We start from the raw sequence: 22,436 nt of genomic DNA, 5'->3' as shown, positions 1-22,436 counted from the left end.
GCGTTAATTAATAATCGCTGCGCTCCTCGGCGCTGCAGTTCCCCGCGTGGCCGGCGGGCGGCGCTGTTTCCCCAGAGGCTGAACTGCCTCTATTTGGTGAAGGACTCTAATGTTGTGAAAATCTTTCAAAGTGTTATTTTTGCGGTGTTTCCGGGACTCTGCGGGAGCTCTCGTGGGTCTGGGGGCGCCGTGGGACCGGCTCTCCCGGAGGACTTGTCCCCGCTGCTGCTTCAGCGGGTTTCTGATCTTTTTATTTTTTTTTTATTGCAAAAAACACAAGTTAGCTCCACAGCTAAACCCTAAAAGTCACGTCAGCTGCGCGGACTCGAATTAAAAAAAAAGTTTCCCGCTGCAGCCGCGGACCGACGGGCGCGTTTCAACCAGACGCCATTAATTTCAAAAACAGCGTGTTCTCCGTGGCGCTGGGCCCGGCTCAGAAATCTCGCTTTTGCGGCTGCCGCTGCTGCTCGCGAGGCCTGCGGGTTCGGGCTTCCACCGGGCTTGAGTTAGAGCCCGACGCCGCCGTCGGTGGGTCGGAGGCCGGCCGCTTTGGCGCCGCCACCGCCGGGCCTGCGGAGCGAGAGCGGTATGGAACGGATGGAGGTGGACCAGTGCGCAGGCGCAGCTGGCGGGGCCGGGGGCGGGGCTCTCCGCAGGTCGAACAGCGCCCCCATGATCACCAGTGTCAGGTCAGTGGTACTGCAAGTGGGCAACGCCAAACTCCATTCGAAAAAAGAACATTATTTTTATTTGGCCTTGTTCATAAGACACACAGAGTTACACATTACTTAAGACGCAGGATTGTATGGAAGCCCATTCCCGACACACAAAAAACTTAGGACCAAAAAAAAAAAGAAAAAAAACTTAGGACCAAAAAAAAAAAGAAAAAATTAAGACTAAAAAAAAAAAAAATTAGGGGGATTTATTTTTTTTTGTTGACGAAAAAAAAAAAATCTGAGCAATACCTTATTTCATCACTTTGGTTTTAGAATGCCTTTATTTAAATGTAAATATGTATTTTTCATACAAGAAAACAAGTACAAGTCACAAAATAGTCCAATCTTGTTTCAATTCACATATTCTTTTAATTTAACATTGCAAGCACTGTTTTATATTCAAGTGCTCTTGTTATTTACCAAAAGATAGTCAGTGTCAACCACTTGTAAGCCTGGAAGGACAACAATGTACTTTGTGTGTACAAATGTTATCTACAATTATATTTAGGCTGTAACTGTAATTTTGACAATTGTAGTTAAGTTGTTATTTCTCTCCTGAAATGAAACAGGTTGTTTTTTTTATTTGGTCCTAAATTTTTTTTTTTTTTTTGGTCTTAAATTTTTTTTTTTTTTTTTTTTATTTATGTTTTTTTTTGTTCCTAAATTTTTTTTTTCTCCTAAATTTTCTCTTTTTTTGGTCCTAATTTTTATTTATTTATTTTTTTGGTCCTAATTTTTTTTTGTGTGGCATAAGTGGGCTTCCATACTATTGTGTATTGGACCCACTCTTAAATTACGCATACTTTTACTCCACCAAGCAGTACTTGGTAAAATAAAATATAAACTTCAGACATTTTTTTGGCGCTCAGATTTTATTATAATTGTGTGCATTTATTCATCAGATTTTACGTATAATAAAAAAACATGAAATCCCAAAATGTTCTGAGGAAACTACTTAACGGTTATTTAGGTAGTTAAAAGTAGCTTCATGTCATCCAGCTGCCTGTCTGTTTCTTCATGTGAAGGTCTCTCTCTCTCTCTCTCTCTCTCTCTCTCTCTCTCTCTCTCTCTCTCTCTCTCTCTCTCTCTCTCTCTCTCTCTCAGTGACGGGATGACGGTCTTCAGTCCGGTGTCCTCGGCTCGGTACCGACGCAGCAGCGTGTCCATTAACCCCAGCTGCCCCTCACAGGTAATCACAACATTAATAATGATAATTATAACACTCATAACACCGGCTGACCTCCGTCCATCTTTCCCTCCAGCTCGTCCCCGTCTCTCCGTTCTCTCTGACCGGAGACAGACCCGACAAGAAGCAGGTGATCTTCTTCTTCTTCTTCTTCTTCTTCTTCTTCTTCTTCTTCTTCTTTAGTTTAAAGGTCGAAGGTCAACACAGTTTGTGTTTACTACAGGAGGAGAACATGGAGATGACACTCAGAGGAGGTCTGCAGAGACGAAGGTACGACACACACACACACACACACACACACACACACACACACACACACAGGTCAGCTCTCACCCTCACTCTCTCTTTTCTCTCCCAGTGCTTCCAGTCTGATCCCAGTTCCTCCCGTCAGCCAGTGGCACAACCACGTGGTGAGCGTCTCTTTCACCAGCGGGCTTTTATTGTGGCGGTTTGTTTTTACTAGAATGCTATGGCTCATGGGTAATGTAGTCTTTATAGGGATCCACATCAGTGGGTCCAGAGGGTCCTGATGGTCTTCCTCTTTCTTCTTCAGTGGTTCCCGCAGCAGGACAGCGGCGTGACGCCCAACTCGTCCCCGAGTCCGACCCGGAGGTTCAGGTGATTGTGTTTCATTGCAAAGTAAAATAAGCTCGGAAGTTTCTTCTTCTGTGGTGTTTGACGCGTCGTTGCCGTCGCCACCTAGAGGCCGCTGCTGGTGTGGTCTGTGTGTACATGTGTGTACATGTGTGTGTACGTGTGTGTTTATATGTGTGTACATGTGTGTGTACGTGTGTGTTTATATGTGTGTACATGTGTGTGTACGTGTGTGTTTATATGTGTGTACATGTGTGTGTACGTGTGTGTTTACACGTGTGTTGATGTGTGTTTACAGACCAGCGCTCAGTGCCGCGGTGAGATGGCCGGCATTAACTCCCCTCAAGAGGAAAGGTAACGCGTCATGATCCTCAGTTCCTTCTGGCAGCGCTCTGTCGGCCTGCACTTAAGAGTTTAAGGAATTTAACGTAAAGATTGTTAGTGACCTCTGGCGTGACCTCTGCTGTGACCTCTGCTGTGACCTCTGGTGTGACCTCTGCTGTGACCTCCTTTGTCTCAGGAGGGGTGGAGTCTGACGGACCCCCGAAGAAGCTTTTTGTGGCCGGGGTAACAGACCCCGCCCACCGCAGCAGCTACACCGTCAGGTGAGGCTCAGCCTTGATTGACACATCGACGTATAAAAGTTGAATAAAGTCACCAGTAAAGTGTATTTCCCCCCCGCAGCGTCTCGCAGGCGGGGGACTCGCCTCCTGCAGGGGGCGCCAGCCCTCTGTCTCTCTCCCCTCCCCCGTCCTTCACCCCCTTCACCTCCCACCAGCACCCTGGACACTAGAGCCCGCCTCCTCACCCGGACCCGCCCGTCACCCTGTGGCTGCCGACCGACCACCAGCAACTTTGGAGGGGGCGTTGCCCCTTATTTCTGCTCCAATCACCTGCCGGCATCACTGTAAGTCCCGCCTCTTCCTCCGAACACGTTATTTTCAGACCCAGAGGAGTGGAAGACATTGTCGCGGGAAAGTATTTTTGTTTTTTTGGATCGTTGGATATTTATTCTGCAGCCTTTTGATCTGTTCGCAACCCGTTTCTATTGGTCGGTTCGTCTAACGTCCCGCCCCCTCCAATTAACAACGACGGTCGAAGGATTCATCGCCGGGTCGTCACGAGGGACTTCTGGGAGCCGAGGACACGCCGGTTGTGTCCTCGGGGAACTAAACGGACGTGAAGAGAAGGAGGCTGTTGGTGGCAGATCTCCACGAGGCGTCTGATTGGTCAACGGGGCGGAAAAACCAACCCGGACTCAACCGGACTCAACCGGACTCAACCGGAATCAACCGGACTCAACCGCACTCAACCGGACTCAACCGGACTCAACCGGACTAAACCGCTCCCCGAGCACGAGAGCGCGGCGTTCCGGCGACGTCGCTGCTCGTCTGAGGTCGTGGAACGACGTCCGTAAACATTTCCTCTCTGATTGTCTCCGGACGACAGAGAAGAGTCGGAGCCTAAAATTGGGACGTGGTTCTTGGACGACCGGCCCGTTGATGATGATGATGATGATGATGATGATGAAGATCCAGGTCTTCTGAAGAAGGTCAAATGAGGTCTTGATTTGTAATCGAGACGTAGCAAAAAGCTTTTTTTTTTTCTACAGACGATCGGAATCGTGTCTTTAAAGAAGTCGAGGCATTTCAGGAACGTTTTGGTTCCACCGCCGGCGATCAGACTATCCAGTGATCAGGCTATCCAGTGATCAGACTATCCAGTGATCAGACTATCCAGTGATCAGACTATCCAGTGATCAGGCTATCCAGTGATCAGGTTATCCAGTGATCAGGTTATCCAGTGATCAGACTATCCAGTGATCAGACTATCCAGTGATCAGGTTATCCAGTGATCAGGTTATCCAGTGATCAGACTGTCCAGTGATCAGACTATCCAGTGATCAGGTTATCCAGTGATCAGACTATCCAGTGATCAAGTTATCCAGTGATCAGGCTATCCAGTGATCAGACTGTCCAGTGATCAAGTTATCCAGTGATCAGACTATCCAGTGATCAGACTGTCCAGTGATCAGACTATCCAGTGATCAGACTATCCAGTGATCAGGTTATCCAGTGATCAGACTATCCAGTGATCAGGTTATCCAGTGATCAGGCTATCCAGTGATCAGGTTATCCAGTGATCAGGCTATCCAGTGATCAGGCTCATGTCTTTAGATGGATCTCTGGTGACGTCTGGACTCTCGCAGCACTTAAACCATCAGTAGATGTTTCGCTCGTCCGCTGGACAAGATGATGAATTTTGCGTTTCCTAAATCAAATGACTGAATCTACAAAAACCTGAAAATCCAATGAAACAATCTTGGTTCCAGCCCAAAACCCCCTGAAGGGGTGAAGTGGGTTTTCTTTTGGTCTTTGAGCCCAAACCAAACCTCTCGGTCGTCGAGCTCTCAGATCTCTGTGTGTTTGGTTTCGGTCGTGGGCCTTCAGTCTCTGGCTGGAGCTGCTGGTTTCACTGGAGGAGACGTTTGAGGAACTGGTTTCACGAGCCGTTCCGGGTCAGAGGGAGCGTGTTAATATCTACATGTGAGTACTGACGGCGGGAGCAGCTCACTGGTTCTTCGGCCTGATCGTACTGAATGTGCAGGAAGTGACGGCTTCAGTCTGAACGCGTCCACGCTGAGGTTCATGAAGGTCAGTGGGTGGAGCTCAGACATCCAAGTGAAATCTGTATTATGACTCAATGTTTCACAGAACTTCAACATCCATCAGGCCATCAGACGTCGGTCCATCTTCTATTTTAACTTTACAGTTCCAACTCCTCTGCTTCATGGACCGCTCTCCTGGACGCTCTGGATTCTTCCTTCATCGCATCTTTAAGGAGTGTTGCTGGTTTGAGGGTAATATTCAACATCTCATTGTGTCCATATGAACTTACATTATCGATCCCTGGAAACTGTGATTAGAAAGTTTGATGAACGTCAGTTTATTTGATGCGATTTTGCACATATTGCCAGGTTATGTTTTATACCGTTATCAGAAAACATCTGCGTTAATATTGTGATAATGACGTCATCCGTATCCATCCCAAAGTCTATGCCGCTGCCCAAAGGACACGGTCAAGTCTGCTCTCCGCCGTCGTCAGAAGCTCTCCGGCGTCGTCAGAAGCTCTCCGGCGTCGTCAGAAGCTCTCCGGCGTCGTCAGAAGCTCTCCGGCGTCGTCAGAAGCTCTCCGGCGTCGTCAGAAGCTCTCCGGCGTCGTCAGAAGCTCTCTGGCGTGCGTCAGAAGCTCTCCGCCGTCGTCAGAAGCTCTCCGGCGTGCGTCAGAAGCTCTCCGGCGTGCGTCAGAAGCTCTCCGGCGTCGTCAGAAGCTCTCCGGCGTGCGTCAGAAGCTCTCCGGCGTGCGTCAGAAGCTCTCCGGCGTGCGTCAGAAGCTCTCCGGCGTGCGTCAGAAGCTCTCCGCCGTCGTCAGAAGCTCTCCGGCGTCGTCAGAAGCTCTCCGGCGTCGTCAGAAGCTCTCCGGCGTCGTCAGAAGCTCTCCGGCGTCGTCAGAAGCTCTCCGGCGTGCGTCTGGAGGTGAAGCTTCTCACTCATCAAGGCCTCGTCATATTTCGGAGGAGGTTGTTTTTCTGACGCTGTCACTTCCCACTGGACAGGAAGTTGTTTCGGGCGCTGGTTGTCAGGAGACGTCCGTCCGGGCGTGAAGTCTGGACGTCACCTGGAGGGTCTCGACCCCAGAAAGATGTTTCCAGAGCTTTTGGTTCCCGTTGTCAGCACTTTGCACAGTTCTAGTAAAAGAGGTTCATGTTTTTTAGTTTGTTGCATGATGGGTAACGCGTCGTCCTCTTCAGTGTTTCCTGCTTCCTCTCTCGCTCCTCCTGCTTCAGACAAACTTCAGTCTGATTTACTTCCAGAGTTCGGCCTTAAAACGTGGAGAGCTTCTGGAGAGGGAACGTGTTCAGGATTTGCGTTTCTTTTCATATTTCTGACACGATCCACGAGTCTTTGTGCCAAAAACCAAACTTCTGTTGTATTTCTGACTGTGAGAAATACAGATTTGAATCTGTCTGAAGGAAGAATGAGATTAATGTGCGGATCCATTTTGCTCCAAGAATTATGATGTCGACAAAAAAAGCCCCAAAAACATGAATAAACAAACCACGACAGCATTTCATATCGCAGCATCGATTAATAATGATCTCTATTTAATAATACAAAGTAGATAAACATTACCAGAACCCTTCAGAGCGATGAAGACTTTCCCTCCGTCAGAGACGATGATCATAACGCGACATATAACGATGTCACGAAATACTTATGAGAAGCAGAGAATTCATGAATGTGTTCGTCTCCTGCATCTCGTCTCCTGCGTCTCGTCTCCTGCAGCTCGTCTCCAGCGTCTCGTCTCCTGAATCTCGTCTCCTGCATCTCGTCTCCTGCGTCTCGTCTCCTGCGTCTCGTCTCCTGCGTCTCGTCTCCTGCGTCTCGTCTCCTGCGTCTCGTCTCCTGCGTCTCGTCTCCTGCGTCTCGTCTCCTGCGTCTCGTCTCCTGCGTCTCGTCTCCTGCGTCTCGTCTCCTGCGTCTCGTCTCCTGCGTCTCGTCTCCTGCGTCTCGTCTCCTGCGTCTCGTCTCCAGCGTCTCGTCTCCTGCGTCTCGTCTCCTGCGTCTCGTCTCCTGCATCTCGTCTCCTGCGTCTCGTCTCCATAGATTTGATTTCATTTCAAGGCCACAGACGCTTCTATAACTCATGAAGAGCTTTGAGGGTTTTTACTGTGTAAAAATAAACTGTATTTTATTAAAGTTATGGATCAGCCAGCACACTGACAACTTGTTCAAATATGATTTATTTTTAAAAAATACTCATTTTAAACACTTTTTAAGCAAAAATACCACACAATGCTTTCCAGACGTGAACTCTGGGACTTGTAGTTTCTTCTGTGACTGTAAACCGACGCATCCATCCAGACATTTTAATACGTCGTCTTCTGCAAACCGCTCAGTATTTTATAGAATAATGTTTTGATTACAGGTATAAATAAGATAACACGGACTGTGTGTACATCAATCTGACTTTGGTCATTTACAAAAGAGGAAGTTTCTTTTGATGGCGACGACTTTGGGCTCGTTGACTTTTTCTCAAACAGGAACTTTATTTCATAAGTTCATGACTTTCATCAGCTGCCTTCGTACTTTCCTCTTATTTATAATTATTACAAGTTGACGCTTTGTTAGTTTACACGTCTTCGTTTGTTTGTACGTCCTCACAGGAAGTCGGCGAAACCTTTTTTTTATTGGTGGTCTTTGTGTCAGTTTGTGGTCTGGAGTGCGTAGCAAGGAACCCGCCAGCGTTTCAGTATTAAAGTGAGTTTCACTCTGGTAGAAAAAGGAAACGCAGTGATTTCTCAGCACTGAAACCGACCCCATGTCCTCCTGCGAGTCCGGTTCTGAGCCGGCGGAGCGGCGAAGCCTCCGGTGCCGGGAAATGAAGCCGATGCCAAAAGAAGAAGAAAATGCAGTTTCTGAAACGCTCGTCTAAGGCCCGCCCCCAAAAACGAGGACCCGCCCCCAAAAACGAGGACCCGCCCCCAAAAACGAGGACCTGCCCCCAAAAACGAAAGCCGGCCCCCAAAAACGAGTCCAAAAAAAGGTTTTTCTTCTGTTGCTCACGTGCCGGTCCTCCCGGGCGCGTTCCACGTTTATATTGTGTCGTATTATTATATAGTATTATACAACAAAACTGAAGGGTTTCAACGCACAAAGATATTTATGATTCATTTTTTTACTTATAATCAGAAATCAGTGATTTCAAGATCTTGATTAAAAAAACGTCCAGTTTCCAGTCCTTATGCTAAGCTAAGCTAACCAGTTGCTTATTACAGCAGACCTTTTTTTCAGGCTCTGAAAGTTTGATCAACGAAAGATTTATTTTTTTAGATGAAAAACTTTAAGCACTTTAAAATATAAACGTGAAACAGCAACAATATATATTTTGTGTAAAGAAATAAAGAATTGTGATTTAACGTAAAACCAGCAGCTTTATTTTCGGGTCAAAAGTTGAAAGTGCTGAAAAATGACGCAGATCCACCAGAGTGAGGACTTTGTGTCTGCTGGAGGACTAAAGGGAACTAAAAGCACATGAAAACATTCACAAGTATTTTTCAAAATGTAGATAGTTTTTTTTCTTTCTGTTCTTTTTGGACAAATTCTCTACATAAAACAAATGAGACGATGTATTTTTATGCAACTGTAAAATAAAAGTCTATATTCAAGTTGTTTATTCCCTTCGGAGGATTTCATGGCTGTAAAATGACACAGAATGACTTTCTGGTTTTAGTGGAAACAATTCATCTACATACTATAAATATATATTATATTGTATATAAAAACTCAATAAAATCTGTATTGTATCAGAAAATGTGTTTGTTATTGAACCAAAGTTACAAATGTTGCTTAAATGTTTTCTACCACCAGGGGGCGACTCCTCTGGTTGTATAGAAGTCTATGCTTCATGTGTTAAAGCTGCATTCTCTCTCCTGACCACCAGGGGGCGACTCCTCTGGTTGTATAGAAGTCTATGCTTCATGTGTTAAAGCTGCATTCTCTCTCCTGACCACCAGGGGGCGACTCCTCTGGTTGTATAGAAGTCCATGCTTCATGTGTTTAATGAAGGAAACAAAGCATCAAGAAAAGACAAACAAACTAGTTTTCTTTATTTTTTAACAACATAATCAAAACGTTTCAGCAGCTGTTTGGTCAAATGTTCAACAAGTTGATTTCCTGTCTTCATGATCGCGGCGACTTCGAGCACAAAGTCTGGATTTTCTACAGATTTCTTCTCGTCAGTAAATTCTCACCAGAGCTTCAAACGTGGATTATTAATCCGCCGCCGACAATAGTCCCAGACTAATGCAGATTATTGAACGAGTCGCTTTAATTACTCGTGAAACATCCACAGGATCCTCAAAGACTCACTTACTCTACTTCCTGTCAACACACATAGATGTTTGTGTGTTTCTTTTTAAATTAATCCAAACAACTTTTATTCTGCATTAATATTTTGCATCACATGAAGTCAATCTGATGTTATTTTATTAATGTATCCGCATCGTGTCTAGGAAACTAAAATAAAACGTCTTTGAGGATTCAACGTCTTCAAATCTTCCTCTTTTGTTCAGAGAAACTAAAACATGAAGTTGTTCATTATTTTGGAGACATTAGTAACTTGAGGACTTCCAGACGGTAAAAGATGAACTGAGCAGTAAAACTCTTTGATGGAAACATTATTCTGTTCAACAACAAAAAGAAAGTTGAAAGTTGAAAAGATCACAAAGTCACGTGATTAAAATAATAATAATGATAAATTGGTTTAAATTTGGTTCCTCTGACTTTTTAACTTTTACATTTCACTATAAAAGCATCACATGGAGCTGCAGAGGAGACGCTGCAGGTCAGAGGTCAAAGGTCAGCGGGACAGGAGGGGGAGGTCACTGGAGTTCATGATGAGGCTGGAGTCCAGGTTCAGGCTCTCTGAGGACGACAGAACGCGTGTACATAGTGTGTACAGTGTGTACATAGTGTGTACAGTGTGTACATAGTGTGTACAGTGTGTACATAGTGTGTACAGTGTGTACATAGTGTGTACATAGTGTGTACAGTGTGTACATAGTGTGTACAGTGTGTACATAGTGTGTACATAGTGTATATATAGTGTGTATACATAGTGTGTACAGTGTGTGTACATAGTGTACATATAGTGTGTGTACATAGTGTGTACATAGTGTATATATAGTGTGTACAAAGTGTATATATAGTGTGTACATAGTGTATATATAGTGTGTACATAGTGTATATATACTGTGTACATAGTGTATATATAGTTTGTACATAGTGTGTACATAGTGTATATATAGTGTATATATAGTGTGTACATAGTGTATATATAGTGTGTACATAGTGTGTGTACATAGTGTATATATAGTGTGTACATAGTGTATATATAGTGTGTACATAGTGTGTACTTGATAAAGTGCTCACCTTGGTCGAAGTTGAGTTTCTTGCTGGAGGATCCGTCTCCGAGTCCTTCGATGTCCACGAGGTCGCTGTTCACGTCCGAGTCGTTCAGAGCGCTGAGAGTCACGTCTGCAGGAGGAAGAGGAGGGAGAAGAAGAGGAAGAGGAGGGGTTTGGTTTAATGTGTTAACGCCCCCCTCTGTAAGCCCCGCCCTTTGAACACAGACTAGCCAATCACAGCTTGAGATCAGATGCTCGTCCTGTTAGTGGCGCTAACGTCACTACGTTAGCGCCACTAACTAGCATTAGCGCTTCAGCTACTGAATGTACAGAGAATAAAAGTAAAATGCGTTTTGTCCCATGAGCAGCAGCTGTGTGGAGGAATGAACCAGACTCATTTCCTCCAGGCTCCTCCTCGTGTGCGTCTAGAAGCCACTTCCTGTCCATGAAGCCGCTTCCTGTTCGTTTGCTCACCTGCCGTCTTCTGCTTCTTGATGGGCGGGGCCAGAGACGGGTTGTTCTGCATTCCCGTCGCCACGACGACCTGCGAGCCCGGCATGGCGGGAGCGGCGGGCGGCGCCGGCGGCGCGGCGGCGGCCTTCTTCACCGTCTTCTTCGGCGTCTCAGAGGAAATGGGGACTCGGCTGTCCTCGTACAACTTCCTCTTCACCGTGCTCTTTATCTGAGCGCTGCAGGAGAAGAGCTCATGAATATTAATGAGCAGGAGAACATGAATGAACAACTGAAGAAAAAGAAGATGATGAAGACCTACACGGTCCTCTCTTTGATGACGGTGCTGATGTTGTTGAGGTCGTCTCCAAAGCGACGCACCGCCAGACGCAGCAGCTCGATCTCTGTCTCCGTCCACTTGGCCCTGAGGACACACACCAGTTACACACTGTGTATGCGCGCGTGTGCGTGTGCGTGTGCGTGTGTGTGTGTGTGTGTGTGTGTGTCTCACCCTGCAGGGCTGGAGTCAGACACCGGGTGCAGCTGCATCGTCAGCTCTCCTAACTTTGTGAAAGCGGCTCCGGCTGCTGAGAAGATCTCTCCGACCTGAAGGACGACGGAGAGGTGAACAAGTACTCATAGTACTGCAGTACAAGTACTAATACCACACTGTGAGAATACTGCAGTAGTCCTGCATTAAAAACATCATTGAAGTAAAAGTATTGATTGATGTTTCTGGATTCATATTCCTGCTGCATTAAAGTACAAAAGTAAAAAGTACAACATGTACCTTGAAGATGGAGTACAGTATATAATACAATATGTACCTTGAAGGTGTAGTAATATAAAAAGTACTTTATGTGCCTCTGGGATGAAGTAAACAAGTACAATTTATATCTCAAAGATGTAGGAAAGATAATATGAGAATATTGTGTATGAAGTACATGAGTTAGATGTACTTTATTACATTCCACCACTGGTTAAGTGTATCAATAAAGGTGAGATGATGATGATGATGACGATGATGATGATGAGCACATTATTATCATTACGGTATCAGTGACGTCAGCAGGAGTCAGTATGACACCAAACAGCCCGCTCAGTAAACATCAAGAGGAGTCACTCCGGTACAACAGTCCTCAGTAGTTTGGGTTTCTACGTCAAGAGTTCATGTTTGTTGCTTTAGCCGCACGCCGAACGCTTCAATGGAGAGCATTTATTTAAGAGAGCGGTTAAAGTGAGAGCACTTCTCAGGACGTCCGTCTGTGCGCAGCGCGAAGCCGTAAAATGAGCCGCTTTCTGAATGGAGTCTGGTCGGGACAGCGGAGCCGCGCTCTCCGGGAGCGGCGGTCCGGGTTTTGCGCCCCGCAGCCCGTTCGGCTTCAGCGGGTCTGCAGGTGAGAACTCACCTTCGCAGAGGCCGACGTCATGTCGGTACCGAGATGACGTCACTTTAGTTGAAACGGTGCTGTTCAGACAAAACAGCACGAGAACGCCGCAGCTAGCTCCGGTTAGCTTCCTGCAGCTTAGGGACGTCGGCGAGGCTTTTTCTTTCTTTAAAAACACGGAAGCTGCCGGTGGAAAACGCATCCAATCAGATGCATCGATCACAATCGATTCCGCGGAGTTTCTCTGTTACATATTCAGCAGGAAACAAGTGTAAACATCCCGCAACAAAGACGGAATAAAGGGAATGTTTGCGCGACTTTGAAGCTTGAACGCCATTGGTCGGACTCTGAGGAAAGGGCGGGGCCTGTCGAACTGGGCATTATTTTATTGGTCGGTCTCGAAGGAAAGGGCGGAGCATCTTCTTCTTTGAGATTTATTGGCGGTTGGCAAACTAATTGGTGCAATATCGCCACCAGCTGGTGTGGAGCAGGGACCAGGACGTATATTATAAAAAATAAAAATTGAAACAAATACCAATTCAACTAAATAAAATATATTTTTTTTAAAAACATGTTTTAATGATTAAATATATCTAAATGTAAACACAACTTTAAAAAAATGTTTAAAAAAAATAAATGTAGTTGGTCGGTCTCGGAGGAAAGGGCGGGGCCTGTCGAACCGGCCATCTTTTCATTGGTCGACAGCGCTGCGGGGTCACGAGCGTTGCCGAGTTTCACCGAGTAAACCCGAACTCAAGGAGGATCAGCTGACTGCCCTGAACGGAACGGAACGGACCGCTGATCATTTCAGGGAATCAAACAGGAAGAAGTCAGTGATCGGCTTGTGATCGATCCGGCAGAACACCGACATGCCGTCGCTTCTGTTCTGCGGGCCGAAGATGGCCGCGTGCGGGATAGTGATCAGCATCTGGGGGGTCATCATGCTGGTGAGGAAGGGCATGGGGACGACTATTTCCTGGAGTTATAATCATTAGCTACTTGTTTAAATCGGTAAATGAGCTTCGTTTTTTTTATACACGCAGGTTTATAGTAGTGCGCGTGCTTGTGTCAGCTCACGCGAGCCTTTAAAATAAAGAAACATCCACCATCTGGCGCAGAGTAAGCCTAGGACGTGAATCCCTCCCCGGGAAATAGACGGCGCCCACGGAGGCCACGCTGCATGTACATGAGAGAATACATTTATATTTATGTATACGTATTATATAATATATAATCAATACAGCTGATCGATCAGGGAGCTTCTGCAGAACACCTGTCTGTATAGTGACCGGTGAGGCGGTGGCTAATGTCTGTGCTTCCATTCAAATCAATGACACAGTCCTACACTTTATTATTATTATTATTATTATTATTATTATTATTATTATTGTGATTATTATTGGTATTATTATTATTTTTATTATTACTGTTAATATTGTTATTATGGTTGTATTGGAATGTTTCTATGTACTTTGGTGTCAAAATGTCTTTTCATACATTACTTCAGATGTTTGTTGATCTAAATATTGATTATCTGATTTTAATTATTGTTGTTCCACGTTAAACAGTTTTATTAAAGTGTTTTTAATAATTGAGGAACAGAAAAGATTTTAAATGGATCATGTGACTCGTGCTCAGCATCATGTGACAAGAGGAAGTCACCTCTTTCCAGCAGATATATATATATATATATATATATATATATATATATATATATATATATATATATATATATATATATATATATATCTCTTCGCTGTTTGACACTTTTTTCATTTGGGAAACATAAAACACTTTAATGTGTATCTATTAAACACTTGTTTATTGTTTATTGACAAAGCGTCTGCATAACCGCTGAACATGAACACTGAGCTGCAGCTCTGCTTGCAGGCGATGCTCGGCATCTTCTTCAGCGCCAAGTCGGCCGTCCTGATCGAGGACGTCCCGTTCACCGAGGAAGACATCCGCAACGAGTGAGTCGCTATGAATTCTGGGAAAGGAGGAGACAAACATCTTCTATAATATAATATAAAGCTATACATATATAAATTTCTCTATATAACATGTACCTATATATTATAAAGCTGTATATATAACATAAAGCAATACATAACATAAAGCTCTGTATCTAACATGTTATTATATATATATATATATATATATATATATGTGTATGTATATATATATATATATATATATATATATATATATATATATATATATATATATATGTATATGTATATATATATATGTATGTATATATATATATATATATATGTATATGTATATATATATATATATATATATATATATATATATATATATATATATATATATATACATACATATACATATATATATATATATATATATATATATATATATATATATATATATATATATATATATATATATATATATATAATCTAAGGCTCTGTATCTGACCTTCCTCCCGTGTCCGGCAGTAAAAACCCTCCTCAGAACATCTACGGTCTCTACAACCAGGTCGGCATCAACTGCTTCATCGCGGCCGGCGTGTACGTGGCGGTGGGCGCCGTGTCGCTGTGCCAGGTCCGGCTCAACAAGCGGCAGGAGTACATGGTCACATAGAGGCTCCGCCCCCCGGCCCACAGCCGCTTCCTGTCCCGCCCCCCGGCCCACAGCCACTTCCTGTCCCGCCCCCCGGCCCACAGCCACTTCCTGTCCCGCCCGCCGATCGCTTGATTGGAGAAGTGACATCCGAAAATAATTTATTTTAAAGTTACAGCCCCTGATGTTTTGTTGTTTGTTGTTGTTGTTGGGATGTTTGTTGTTGTTGTTGGGATGTTTGTTGTTGTTTGTTGTTGGAAACGTTACATTCCTCTCCATAAAGCTTCTCTGTGGCTTCAGAACTTGTTACATTCAGTTTGTTACTTTACGAGATTATAATTAACGGCGAGACAAATACATGAAGGATCAAAGACTAAATATTAAATAATAAAGTTAAATATTAAAGATTAAATATTAAAGTTAAATATTAAAGCCTCCACTAAACGAGGAGTTTGATGGTTGTTGTTTCGTTGCTCTGGATTCCAGCTTCAGGTTCTCCTGTGGTTCTCAGGAGAGATCCACATGTTCTCCGACTACTGAAATGTGTTTATTGTGACGAGTTATGGTGAAAAATCCTTTGCAATAAAGTGTGTGTGTAAAAAAACCTCCACAGTTTGAGTCTTCATTATGAATGTTGTTATGAATAGTTCTTTATTTGCATGAGTGAATAACTAGATGTTAATAAACACAAAAGTCTTTACGGATATGTTTGTTTCGTGCTTCATATCTTCAGAACTCAGATGTTCTTAAATCAGAACCGTTTATTGTTATAGCAATATGTCCTGGAGGGAGGAGCTAAGATTTAACATTTAACAAGAAACAGTGCAAGAAATAGGAACAATTAAATCTACAATAAAAAATATACAACAGATTATACAAAGAAGTGCAGTGTGTTGATTTAATCAAAATGTAACTTACAAACATACAGCACGGAAGTAAAAGACATTTAAATGCAGAGAATTTCCCCAAGAGGATTAAGAAACTCCATGTTTCTTCTTCACTTTTCTTCTCTGGCTTGTGGGCGGGACAGAGCGGGCTGAACCATTGTTCTCCGGGGGGGGAGGGGAGTTTGAAACTGGGTGTTTTCCGTGTAAACGGTCAAAGTTGGAATAAAAAACAAAGTTTTTTATTATTAATATTTGACGTTGACAAATCTCTTTTAGATTATCATTCAATTTTTCATTCTCGATCAACAGGGCGACGAGTGTATGGGTGAAGCGTTATTTAACTTGGTATCTCCCACAAGAGTCAGAGTGCAACCTGAGCTCCAAGAGCAGAACCCGCCAAAGAAGAATCGGCTTGAAAAGCAGAAGCACAAAGTGAGTATTAAATGTCCTCTTGTCAGTATTATATGTGACCGATAGTTGAACTTTCTGCACTAAACTGCACAGCTCTCATTCCAAAAGAGTTTTACTGAACATATATATGTGTTTAAAGGTTATTTTAGATAAAATAGTCATTTATTAGTCCCTCTGTGGGGAAATTACGGTATTACAGCAGCCCTTATTCACGGATCAAGTAATATAAATAAACAGTAGAATAGTAATAAAAAACATAATTTAAAAATTAAACGGTAAAACACAAAAATATGAAATATACAAATGAAATAAAAATAAATAGTAAAAAATGTGTATAAAGTGTAAGTGTAAAAGTATAAGTATTGCACCAAAAAGTGTTAAAGTGTTCACAGTGTTGAAGTGTTCACAGTGGTTTTATGGTCTACTGGGGGCTCAGCTTATTGCGCAGCCTGACAGCAGCGAGGAGTAAGGACTTTCGGTATCTTTCCCTAAAACACTGGGGATGGCTGGGGAGTCGGTGGCTGATAGATCCTGACAGATACTATGGTCGGTGGCCATAGTATCCTTTGATTCTGTTTCTGTTGTTCTACTGAGAGTCATTCAGACTCCTCGGCCCGACCCCTCGTCCCTGCCCCTAAGCCCAACCCCTCGTCCCTGCCCCTCGTCCCTGCCCCTCGTCCATGCCCCTCGTCCATGCCCCTCGTCCATACCCCTCGTCCCTGCCCCTCGTCCCTGCCCCTCGTCCATGCCCCTCGTCCATGCCCCTCGTCCATACCCCTCGTCCCTGCCCCTCGTCCCTGCCCCTCGTCCATGCCCCTCGTCCATACCCCTCGTCCCTGCCCCTCGTCCCTGCCCCTCGTCCATGCCCCTCGTCCATGCCCCTCGTCCATACCCCTCGTCCATACCCCTCAGCCCTACCCCTCGGCCCTGCCCCTCGGCGCTGCTCCTCGGCCGTACCCCTCGGCCGTGCCCCTCGTCTGTGCCCCCCCTCCGTACTTCATCCCCGCGTACAGACCCTGATCCATCATTCCAACTCAACCCATCGTCGAGACCTCGTCATCCTCACGAGAACACTAGTCATTAATCACTAGTGAAAATTATCTTGATGAACTAAACATGAACCATTAACGATTATTTTCTGCAGTAATCCAACATTTGTTAGAGATGGCGTTGCTCAATTTAGAGACTAAATGGAAAACAGCCCTGACCTCCATCCTGGAGGAGCTGAATCAACGAGAACTCAGGAAGTTGTTGTCCAAACTGGACAAAATCCCTGAAGGTGTGAAGACCGAGAAGCACAGAGAAGAACTTCCTGATACGATCATCAAGCACTACGGGACAGAAGAGTCCATCTCTGTGATCGATAAAGAAATGAAGGTCTTACCGAGGATGGACGCTAAAGTCCAGGACCTACTGCGCCCCCTAGTGGATAAAGTGAAACAACAATGGCAGGAAGCAAAAGGTGAGTTCATGTTTTAGATCTTTTCCTCCCAATGCTGGATTATTTTAACATGAAGTGAATCAAAGTGAATATAAAACCGAACAGAGCACAGCAGCTGGTCTACAAGGAAACAATCAGTTCAACCTGAAGTCAGTAAACCATAAAAAATACTAAATGTTGTACATTGTGTCATTTACCTTCAGCAAGTACTCATGTTCACTGAGCAGAGCCTGAATGCATCACGAGAACGTTATCATTTACCTTCAGCCAGTACTCATTTCATTTATTGTTAATAACTATGAGGGGGGAGGGACATTGACCTGAACAATCTGTGTTTGTGTTGAATCTGTTTTTAGGAAGGAAGAGGAAACGCAAGGAGGAGGAGGAAGAGGAGGAGGAAGAAGAGGAAGAAGAGGAGGATAGCGTGTTGACACATGTGACCCCAAATCACATCCAGAGTAAGAGAGTCTATATTTTTAGCTTAACGTCAGCCAACTAATGAAAAAAGATCCGTAACTAAACTGCTGTTTGTTTCTCATCTTCAGATCAACAGAAAAGCAGCAAAGCCGACAACGTAAGGAACACACTGTTTTGATAAAATATTGAAATCCTTCTCACCAAAAATGAAATTGTCACAACAGTGTTTTGAAGTGTAAAGTAAGTGTGTTAAACATCTGTTTTCCAGGAGAAAAGCGCCACAGCTACATTGGTAAGTGATGTTTCTCTGAAATGAGTTGTATTTGTTTGTACTTATTGTTTCTTTCACTGAGTTTTTTTGTATTTGTACGCAGCAAAAATCCATCCAGGATGTGAAATCCAGTGAACTCCTTGAGAAGGAATGGTTCACCGGGAAAGTGGTTGAGAAGTCCGGGCTGTGGCCATATCAAACCAAAGCAAAGGCGAAAAGGTGTTTCTTCTATCTGGGCGTGGCTGATGAGACGGCCAGCGTCAAAGTGAAAGTATACGGAAAAGATCACTATAAAGAACTCAACAAGGAGAACTCGTACTTGTTCTCCAGACTAATCAAAGAGGAGAACGTCGTTCTGGTCACCTCACACAGCAAAGTGGCTCAGGTGAAGTCTGTTGGCGTGCCGGAGGAGCTGGAGCAGGAGGCCGCAGAGCTCATCTACCCACAGAGCCAAGCTTACACCATCCAAGAAGCTGGAGCACTCGCCCACCAGACGCCAGTGATGGTGGTGGGAACCGTGACCCAGGTCAGTTTAAACCTCTTGAAAAACAATCACCCCGAGGGGGCAGACAGCGATTGCTATGTAAAAACTGTAAATCATAGCTTGTTTAATGTCAAACAAAACAAAAAAAAGAAGCCCACAATGTGCTATATTTAGATGTATTGAACACCATAAGTAATATACAAGTGAAATATCTGGTTTGGTACATGAGAAAATGTAAATATCATTCAAATAGCCCCAGTGGGTCCAGTGGGGCTAAAATAACTGTTTTTTCTTTCCATTTTTCAGTTAAAGTGAAAAGTAAGACAAAGCTGTTGATAAAACATGAGGCGTATCTGAACGTGGGACTGGTGAGAAAAACAACTAAATATTTGGTCTTGAATGAATGTTTTATTCTTGTGTCGTTTGTTCAGATTGATCCTTTCCATAAAGTCAACGTGAATTACAAACGGACGAAAGTAAAGCGGCAATGTTTCCAGCTCAAAGATAAAACCGGCTCCATCCGGATCGTCATGTGGGACGAAGGAGGCGTGGCCTCGTGGGTCGACTTGTCAGTCGGCGACGTGGTCCAGCTCTCCAACATGAAGACCAACAAGTACTACGGCGACGTATCGCTCAACTCAACCGGACACAGCAGAGTTATCAAGGTGACGTCCGAGCCACACGTCGGCCATGTTTGTAGTTCAGTCTGGGCGTCACTTTGGCGAAAAAGCCGTCAAACGTTAAAAGGTATTTTATTTCTTCTGTCTTCATGCAGCTTCAAAGTGTCGGCGTCCGGAAGGAGAGGATTAAGATTATAGGAATCAAGAAATCATCAACGAAGGAGACGCAGCTGGAGGCCGAAGTCCAGCGAGAGCTGCACACGTTTGTTGTGGCGACGCGACTTCTGGCGAAGCTGCTCGGCCAAAAGCCGGCGAGCGGCTTCAGAGAACGTCTGCTGGAAGCGATGCCGCTGGAAGCCGACGCAGAGACACAAGGCAACAGGATCACTGCAATTACAGCCGGCAAGACGTGAAGAGACTCTTCCTGTTGGTCTGACAACACGGTGACGCTGCCAAGCTTCCTGCTGGCCCAAAGACAAGCAGCAAGTTATAGCCATTTCAGAACCACAGCTCTTTTGATTATTATTATATTTAATAATTTAAAGTTATAGCCATTTCATAATTATATTTCTTTGAATTATTATTAATTTAAATAATTTAAAGTTATAGCCATTTCATAATTATATTTCTTTGAATTATTATTAATTTAAATAATTTAAAGTTATAGCTATTTTCTAATTGAATAGTTTTTATAAATACACATGGATTATATTGTTTCCTCTATCAGCTCCTGTCTTCCTCTGTTGCTCTGCTTCAGGCTGCTGTAGTATCAGGTTCAGATCTCATGGTGTGTTTCTCTGTGCGCTGTGATTGGTCAGTGGGGCAGCAGGTGTAACGCACCTTTTTTTTATTCCATCCGCTTTTAAAAGCCAAAGGGAATTATGTATTTTGTAGGGTTTTTTCTACATTTGGTGGGTTTTTTGTTAAGATGGAGGTACATGTAATGTAAATGATTACAAACAAATGCTTGTGTGAAAAATAAAACAATAAAATAAATGTATTGCTCAGCTTGTGAATTTCATCAAAGTTATTTAAAATCTATTATACACACACTTTGAACTTTGATATATATGTCAAAGTGAAGTTTTTAAACATAAAAGCTGGTGATGTATGTAAATCTACATATATTTTAGGATAATTTGCAGACGTCTTTTTACGTCTCCATTTTTCCATTTGAAACTGTGTTTAACCTCACGTTGCAATGCATTGTGGGTGATTCCCCTAGGCACAGTCAGCATCTAATGTTGACTTCCAGAAAGGGTTCATAAAGGGCTCAACATGTCCGCCACCATCTGACGATGGAATGTCTCTAAACCCTGGAGGACAGGAAGCCTCAGTCTGAGGGAGGAGACCGGGGTCGGCCTATGAGATGATTTCCCGCTCGTGGGTTAAACCATTGTTCTCTAAGAGGGGGGGAGGTGCTGTACTTTATAAACTGTGTGTTTGAGTCATCTACAGTCAAAGTGAAGTTTTTAAACATAAAAGCTGGTGATGATAAATCCACATATACTTTAGGATAATTTGCAGACGAGGAGGGAAGTAAACAGGAAGTAAACAGGAAGTAAAACAGGCTGGAAGTTGTTTCTGCAACATACTTTCAGACAGCGAGTCTTCTGTTGGTGGAAACAGGTTCGAGCACGAGGAAGAGGAGGTGAGCGTGAAATGGAGGCTTTGCTGCTTCTTTAACATTCCTTACAAAACTAAACGCTTCGGCCAAACTGAAAGCTAACGAACCCCCGAGGAGAGAAGCCACTTGTTGTGTTTTCTAAACGTTTAACAAACTGTTTCCTTGTTTTGTGGAGGAATAGACCATTGTAGATTTAACAAGAGGACTTCCTGAGACGTTTGTGCAGCTTTGTTCTTGTTTTCAGTGAAATGTTGTTTCTATCTTTGTGTGATTTGTTCTGTGAGTTAAATTCTTTGCATTTCTTCACATAAAGATGCTTCTGATCCGAATGAAGCCTCAGACATGGATTATGTTTTAAATGTCTCAAAGAGTGTGTCGTTGGTCTATAGTCTAAATGATATAGCAGTTCACCCGTAGACGTACATTGAATACACGTTTATTTCTCCTTTCTTCGTACTCTTCAGCCGCTCTCAGCACAGATAACGTAGACCACGAGCCATGGTCCAGAGACCGGCCCCCCGTCCTGACCCTAGTCCTCGTCAAGACCCTTTTCCCTGACCCCCCGTCCTGTTCAGACCCCGATCCATCGTTCTGACTCCAACCCCACATTCAGACCCGACCCGTCATCCCAATCTAACCCCGACTCCAGATCCCTCGTCATCCTCACTAGAACACTAGTCATTAATCACTAGTGGAGATTATCTTGATGAACTAAACATGAACCATTAACGATTTCTTTGTTATAGATGTCGTTGCGGGTTTTAGAGGCTGAATGGAAAACAGCCCTGACCTCCATCCTGGAGGAGCTGAATCAACGAGAACTCAGGAAGTTGTTGTCCAACCTGGACAAAATCCCTGAAGGTGTGAAGACCGAGAAGCACAGAGAAGAACTTCCTGATACGATCATCAAGCACTACGGGACAGAAGAGTCCATCTCTGTGATCGATAAAGAAATGAAGGTCTTACCGAGGAATGACCCGAAGGTCCAGGACCTGCTGCGCCCCCTAGTGGATCAAGTGAAACAACAACGGCAGGAAGCAAAGGGTGAGTTCATGTGTGAGATCATTTCCTCTCATGCTGGACCTCTAACAGAGCCTCCACTGACCGACAGTCACCTCCAGACCTCCTGCCTCATGTTTCAATACACTGGTCACCTTCACACGACACTTACATTTCACCTTGAGGTACTGAGCTGCTGTCTGTGCACTTTATTTAAATGTTGCATTCTATGTAGATTTAATAATTCATATTCAGGCTCCCACTTCTTGCCCCCGTTTATTGTTTAATGTTGTTAAATGTTCATGACCTCCAGGACAAAGTCCTTGTATGTGAAAACATACATGTAATGATTTATATCCACGGATGTCTTTTCAGCCACGACGAGCA

The 22,436-nt window shown here is 44.0% G+C and overlaps 4 protein-coding genes across 8 annotated transcripts; 3 read left to right on the top strand and 1 right to left on the bottom strand.

The window, feature by feature from the left end:
* Nucleotides 1-88: 88 nt before the first annotated feature.
* Nucleotides 89-8,799, top strand: LOC137788120 (P2R1A-PPP2R2A-interacting phosphatase regulator 1). Of its 3 annotated transcripts, none has more exons than XR_011077712.1 (10): nt 89-689; nt 1,821-1,905; nt 1,979-2,032; nt 2,126-2,172; nt 2,261-2,312; nt 2,456-2,520; nt 2,795-2,850; nt 3,017-3,101; nt 3,181-5,356; nt 7,724-8,799. XR_011077712.1 is itself a non-coding variant. In XM_068580950.1 (9 exons), exons 1-9 carry the CDS (start codon nt 589-591, stop codon nt 3,287-3,289), a joined length of 654 nt encoding a protein of 217 aa, XP_068437051.1. In that variant the 5' UTR covers nt 89-588; the 3' UTR covers nt 3,290-5,587. The 3 variants fall into 3 exon arrangements, 1 of the variants encoding a protein (XP_068437051.1); XR_011077713.1 differs by lacking the exon at nt 7,724-8,799 and having other exon boundaries at nt 3,181-5,150; nt 5,269-5,587; XM_068580950.1 differs by lacking the exon at nt 7,724-8,799 and having other exon boundaries at nt 3,181-5,587.
* Nucleotides 8,800-9,141: 342 nt separating this feature from the next.
* Nucleotides 9,142-12,636, bottom strand: LOC137787884 (chromatin complexes subunit BAP18-like). Its single transcript, XM_068580623.1, has 6 exons — nt 12,325-12,636; nt 11,427-11,521; nt 11,238-11,339; nt 10,940-11,154; nt 10,491-10,595; nt 9,142-9,983 (listed from the first exon to the last, which is right to left on the bottom strand). The coding sequence occupies exons 1-6, from the start codon at nt 12,343-12,345 to the stop codon at nt 9,919-9,921; spliced, it is 603 nt and encodes a 200-aa protein (XP_068436724.1). The 5' UTR covers nt 12,346-12,636; the 3' UTR covers nt 9,142-9,918.
* A 388-nt stretch (nt 12,637-13,024) lies between these two features.
* Nucleotides 13,025-15,497, top strand: rnasekb (ribonuclease, RNase K b). Its single transcript, XM_068580497.1, has 3 exons — nt 13,025-13,250; nt 14,194-14,276; nt 14,769-15,497. The coding sequence occupies exons 1-3, from the start codon at nt 13,173-13,175 to the stop codon at nt 14,911-14,913; spliced, it is 306 nt and encodes a 101-aa protein (XP_068436598.1). The 5' UTR covers nt 13,025-13,172; the 3' UTR covers nt 14,914-15,497.
* A 690-nt stretch (nt 15,498-16,187) lies between these two features.
* On the top strand, nt 16,188-20,389 carry LOC137787932 (golgin subfamily A member 6-like protein 22). 3 transcript variants are annotated; one of them, XM_068580707.1, is made up of 8 exons: nt 16,188-16,211; nt 17,470-17,652; nt 17,988-18,089; nt 18,177-18,205; nt 18,317-18,340; nt 18,423-18,845; nt 19,235-19,468; nt 19,579-20,389. In XM_068580707.1, the coding sequence occupies exons 2-8, from the start codon at nt 17,562-17,564 to the stop codon at nt 19,834-19,836; spliced, it is 1,161 nt and encodes a 386-aa protein (XP_068436808.1). In that variant the 5' UTR covers nt 16,188-16,211; nt 17,470-17,561; the 3' UTR covers nt 19,837-20,389. The 3 variants fall into 3 exon arrangements, with proteins under 3 accessions (XP_068436808.1, XP_068436806.1, XP_068436807.1); XM_068580705.1 differs by having other exon boundaries at nt 17,335-17,652; XM_068580706.1 differs by lacking the exon at nt 16,188-16,211 and having other exon boundaries at nt 17,085-17,652; nt 18,423-18,538; nt 18,650-18,845.
* Nucleotides 20,390-22,436: the final 2,047 nt, after the last annotated feature.

Source organism: Clinocottus analis, unplaced genomic scaffold (genome assembly GCF_023055335.1).
Source record: "Clinocottus analis isolate CAN_PGR_092001 unplaced genomic scaffold, fCliAna1.0.p SCAF_17, whole genome shotgun sequence".
Classification (NCBI taxonomy): Eukaryota; Metazoa; Chordata; class Actinopteri; order Perciformes; family Cottidae; genus Clinocottus; species Clinocottus analis.
This window is presented reverse-complemented; position numbering and strand designations above follow the sequence as displayed.

Bases quoted from the DNA above. Each gene is read 5' to 3' on its own strand.
- LOC137788120 (XM_068580950.1), top strand. From the start codon at position 589: ATGGAACGGATGGAGGTGGACCAGTGCGCAGGCGCAGCTGGCGGGGCC. The intron at 690-1,820 runs GTCAGTGGTACT...TCTCTCTCTCAG, and splicing joins CCCATGATCACCAGTGTCAG to TGACGGGATGACGGTCTTCA. The intron at 1,906-1,978 runs GTAATCACAACA...CTTTCCCTCCAG, and splicing joins ACCCCAGCTGCCCCTCACAG to CTCGTCCCCGTCTCTCCGTT.
- LOC137787884 (XM_068580623.1), bottom strand. From the start codon at position 12,345: ATGACGTCGGCCTCTGCGAAG. The intron at 11,522-12,324 runs GTGAGTTCTCAC...GTCGTCCTTCAG, and splicing joins TGACGTCGGCCTCTGCGAAG to GTCGGAGAGATCTTCTCAGC. The intron at 9,984-10,490 runs GTGAGCACTTTA...TGTCGTCCTCAG, and splicing joins GAAACTCAACTTCGACCAAG to AGAGCCTGAACCTGGACTCC.
- rnasekb (XM_068580497.1), top strand. From the start codon at position 13,173: ATGCCGTCGCTTCTGTTCTGCGGGCCGAAGATGGCCGCGTGCGGGATA. The intron at 13,251-14,193 runs GTGAGGAAGGGC...CTCTGCTTGCAG, and splicing joins TCTGGGGGGTCATCATGCTG to GCGATGCTCGGCATCTTCTT. The intron at 14,277-14,768 runs GTGAGTCGCTAT...CGTGTCCGGCAG, and splicing joins GAGGAAGACATCCGCAACGA to TAAAAACCCTCCTCAGAACA.
- LOC137787932 (XM_068580705.1), top strand. From the start codon at position 17,355: ATGGCGTTGCTCAATTTAGAGACTAAATGGAAAACAGCCCTGACCTCC. The intron at 18,206-18,316 runs GTAAGGAACACA...TCTGTTTTCCAG, and splicing joins AAAGCAGCAAAGCCGACAAC to GAGAAAAGCGCCACAGCTAC. The intron at 18,846-19,234 runs GTCAGTTTAAAC...TCGTTTGTTCAG, and splicing joins TGGTGGGAACCGTGACCCAG to ATTGATCCTTTCCATAAAGT.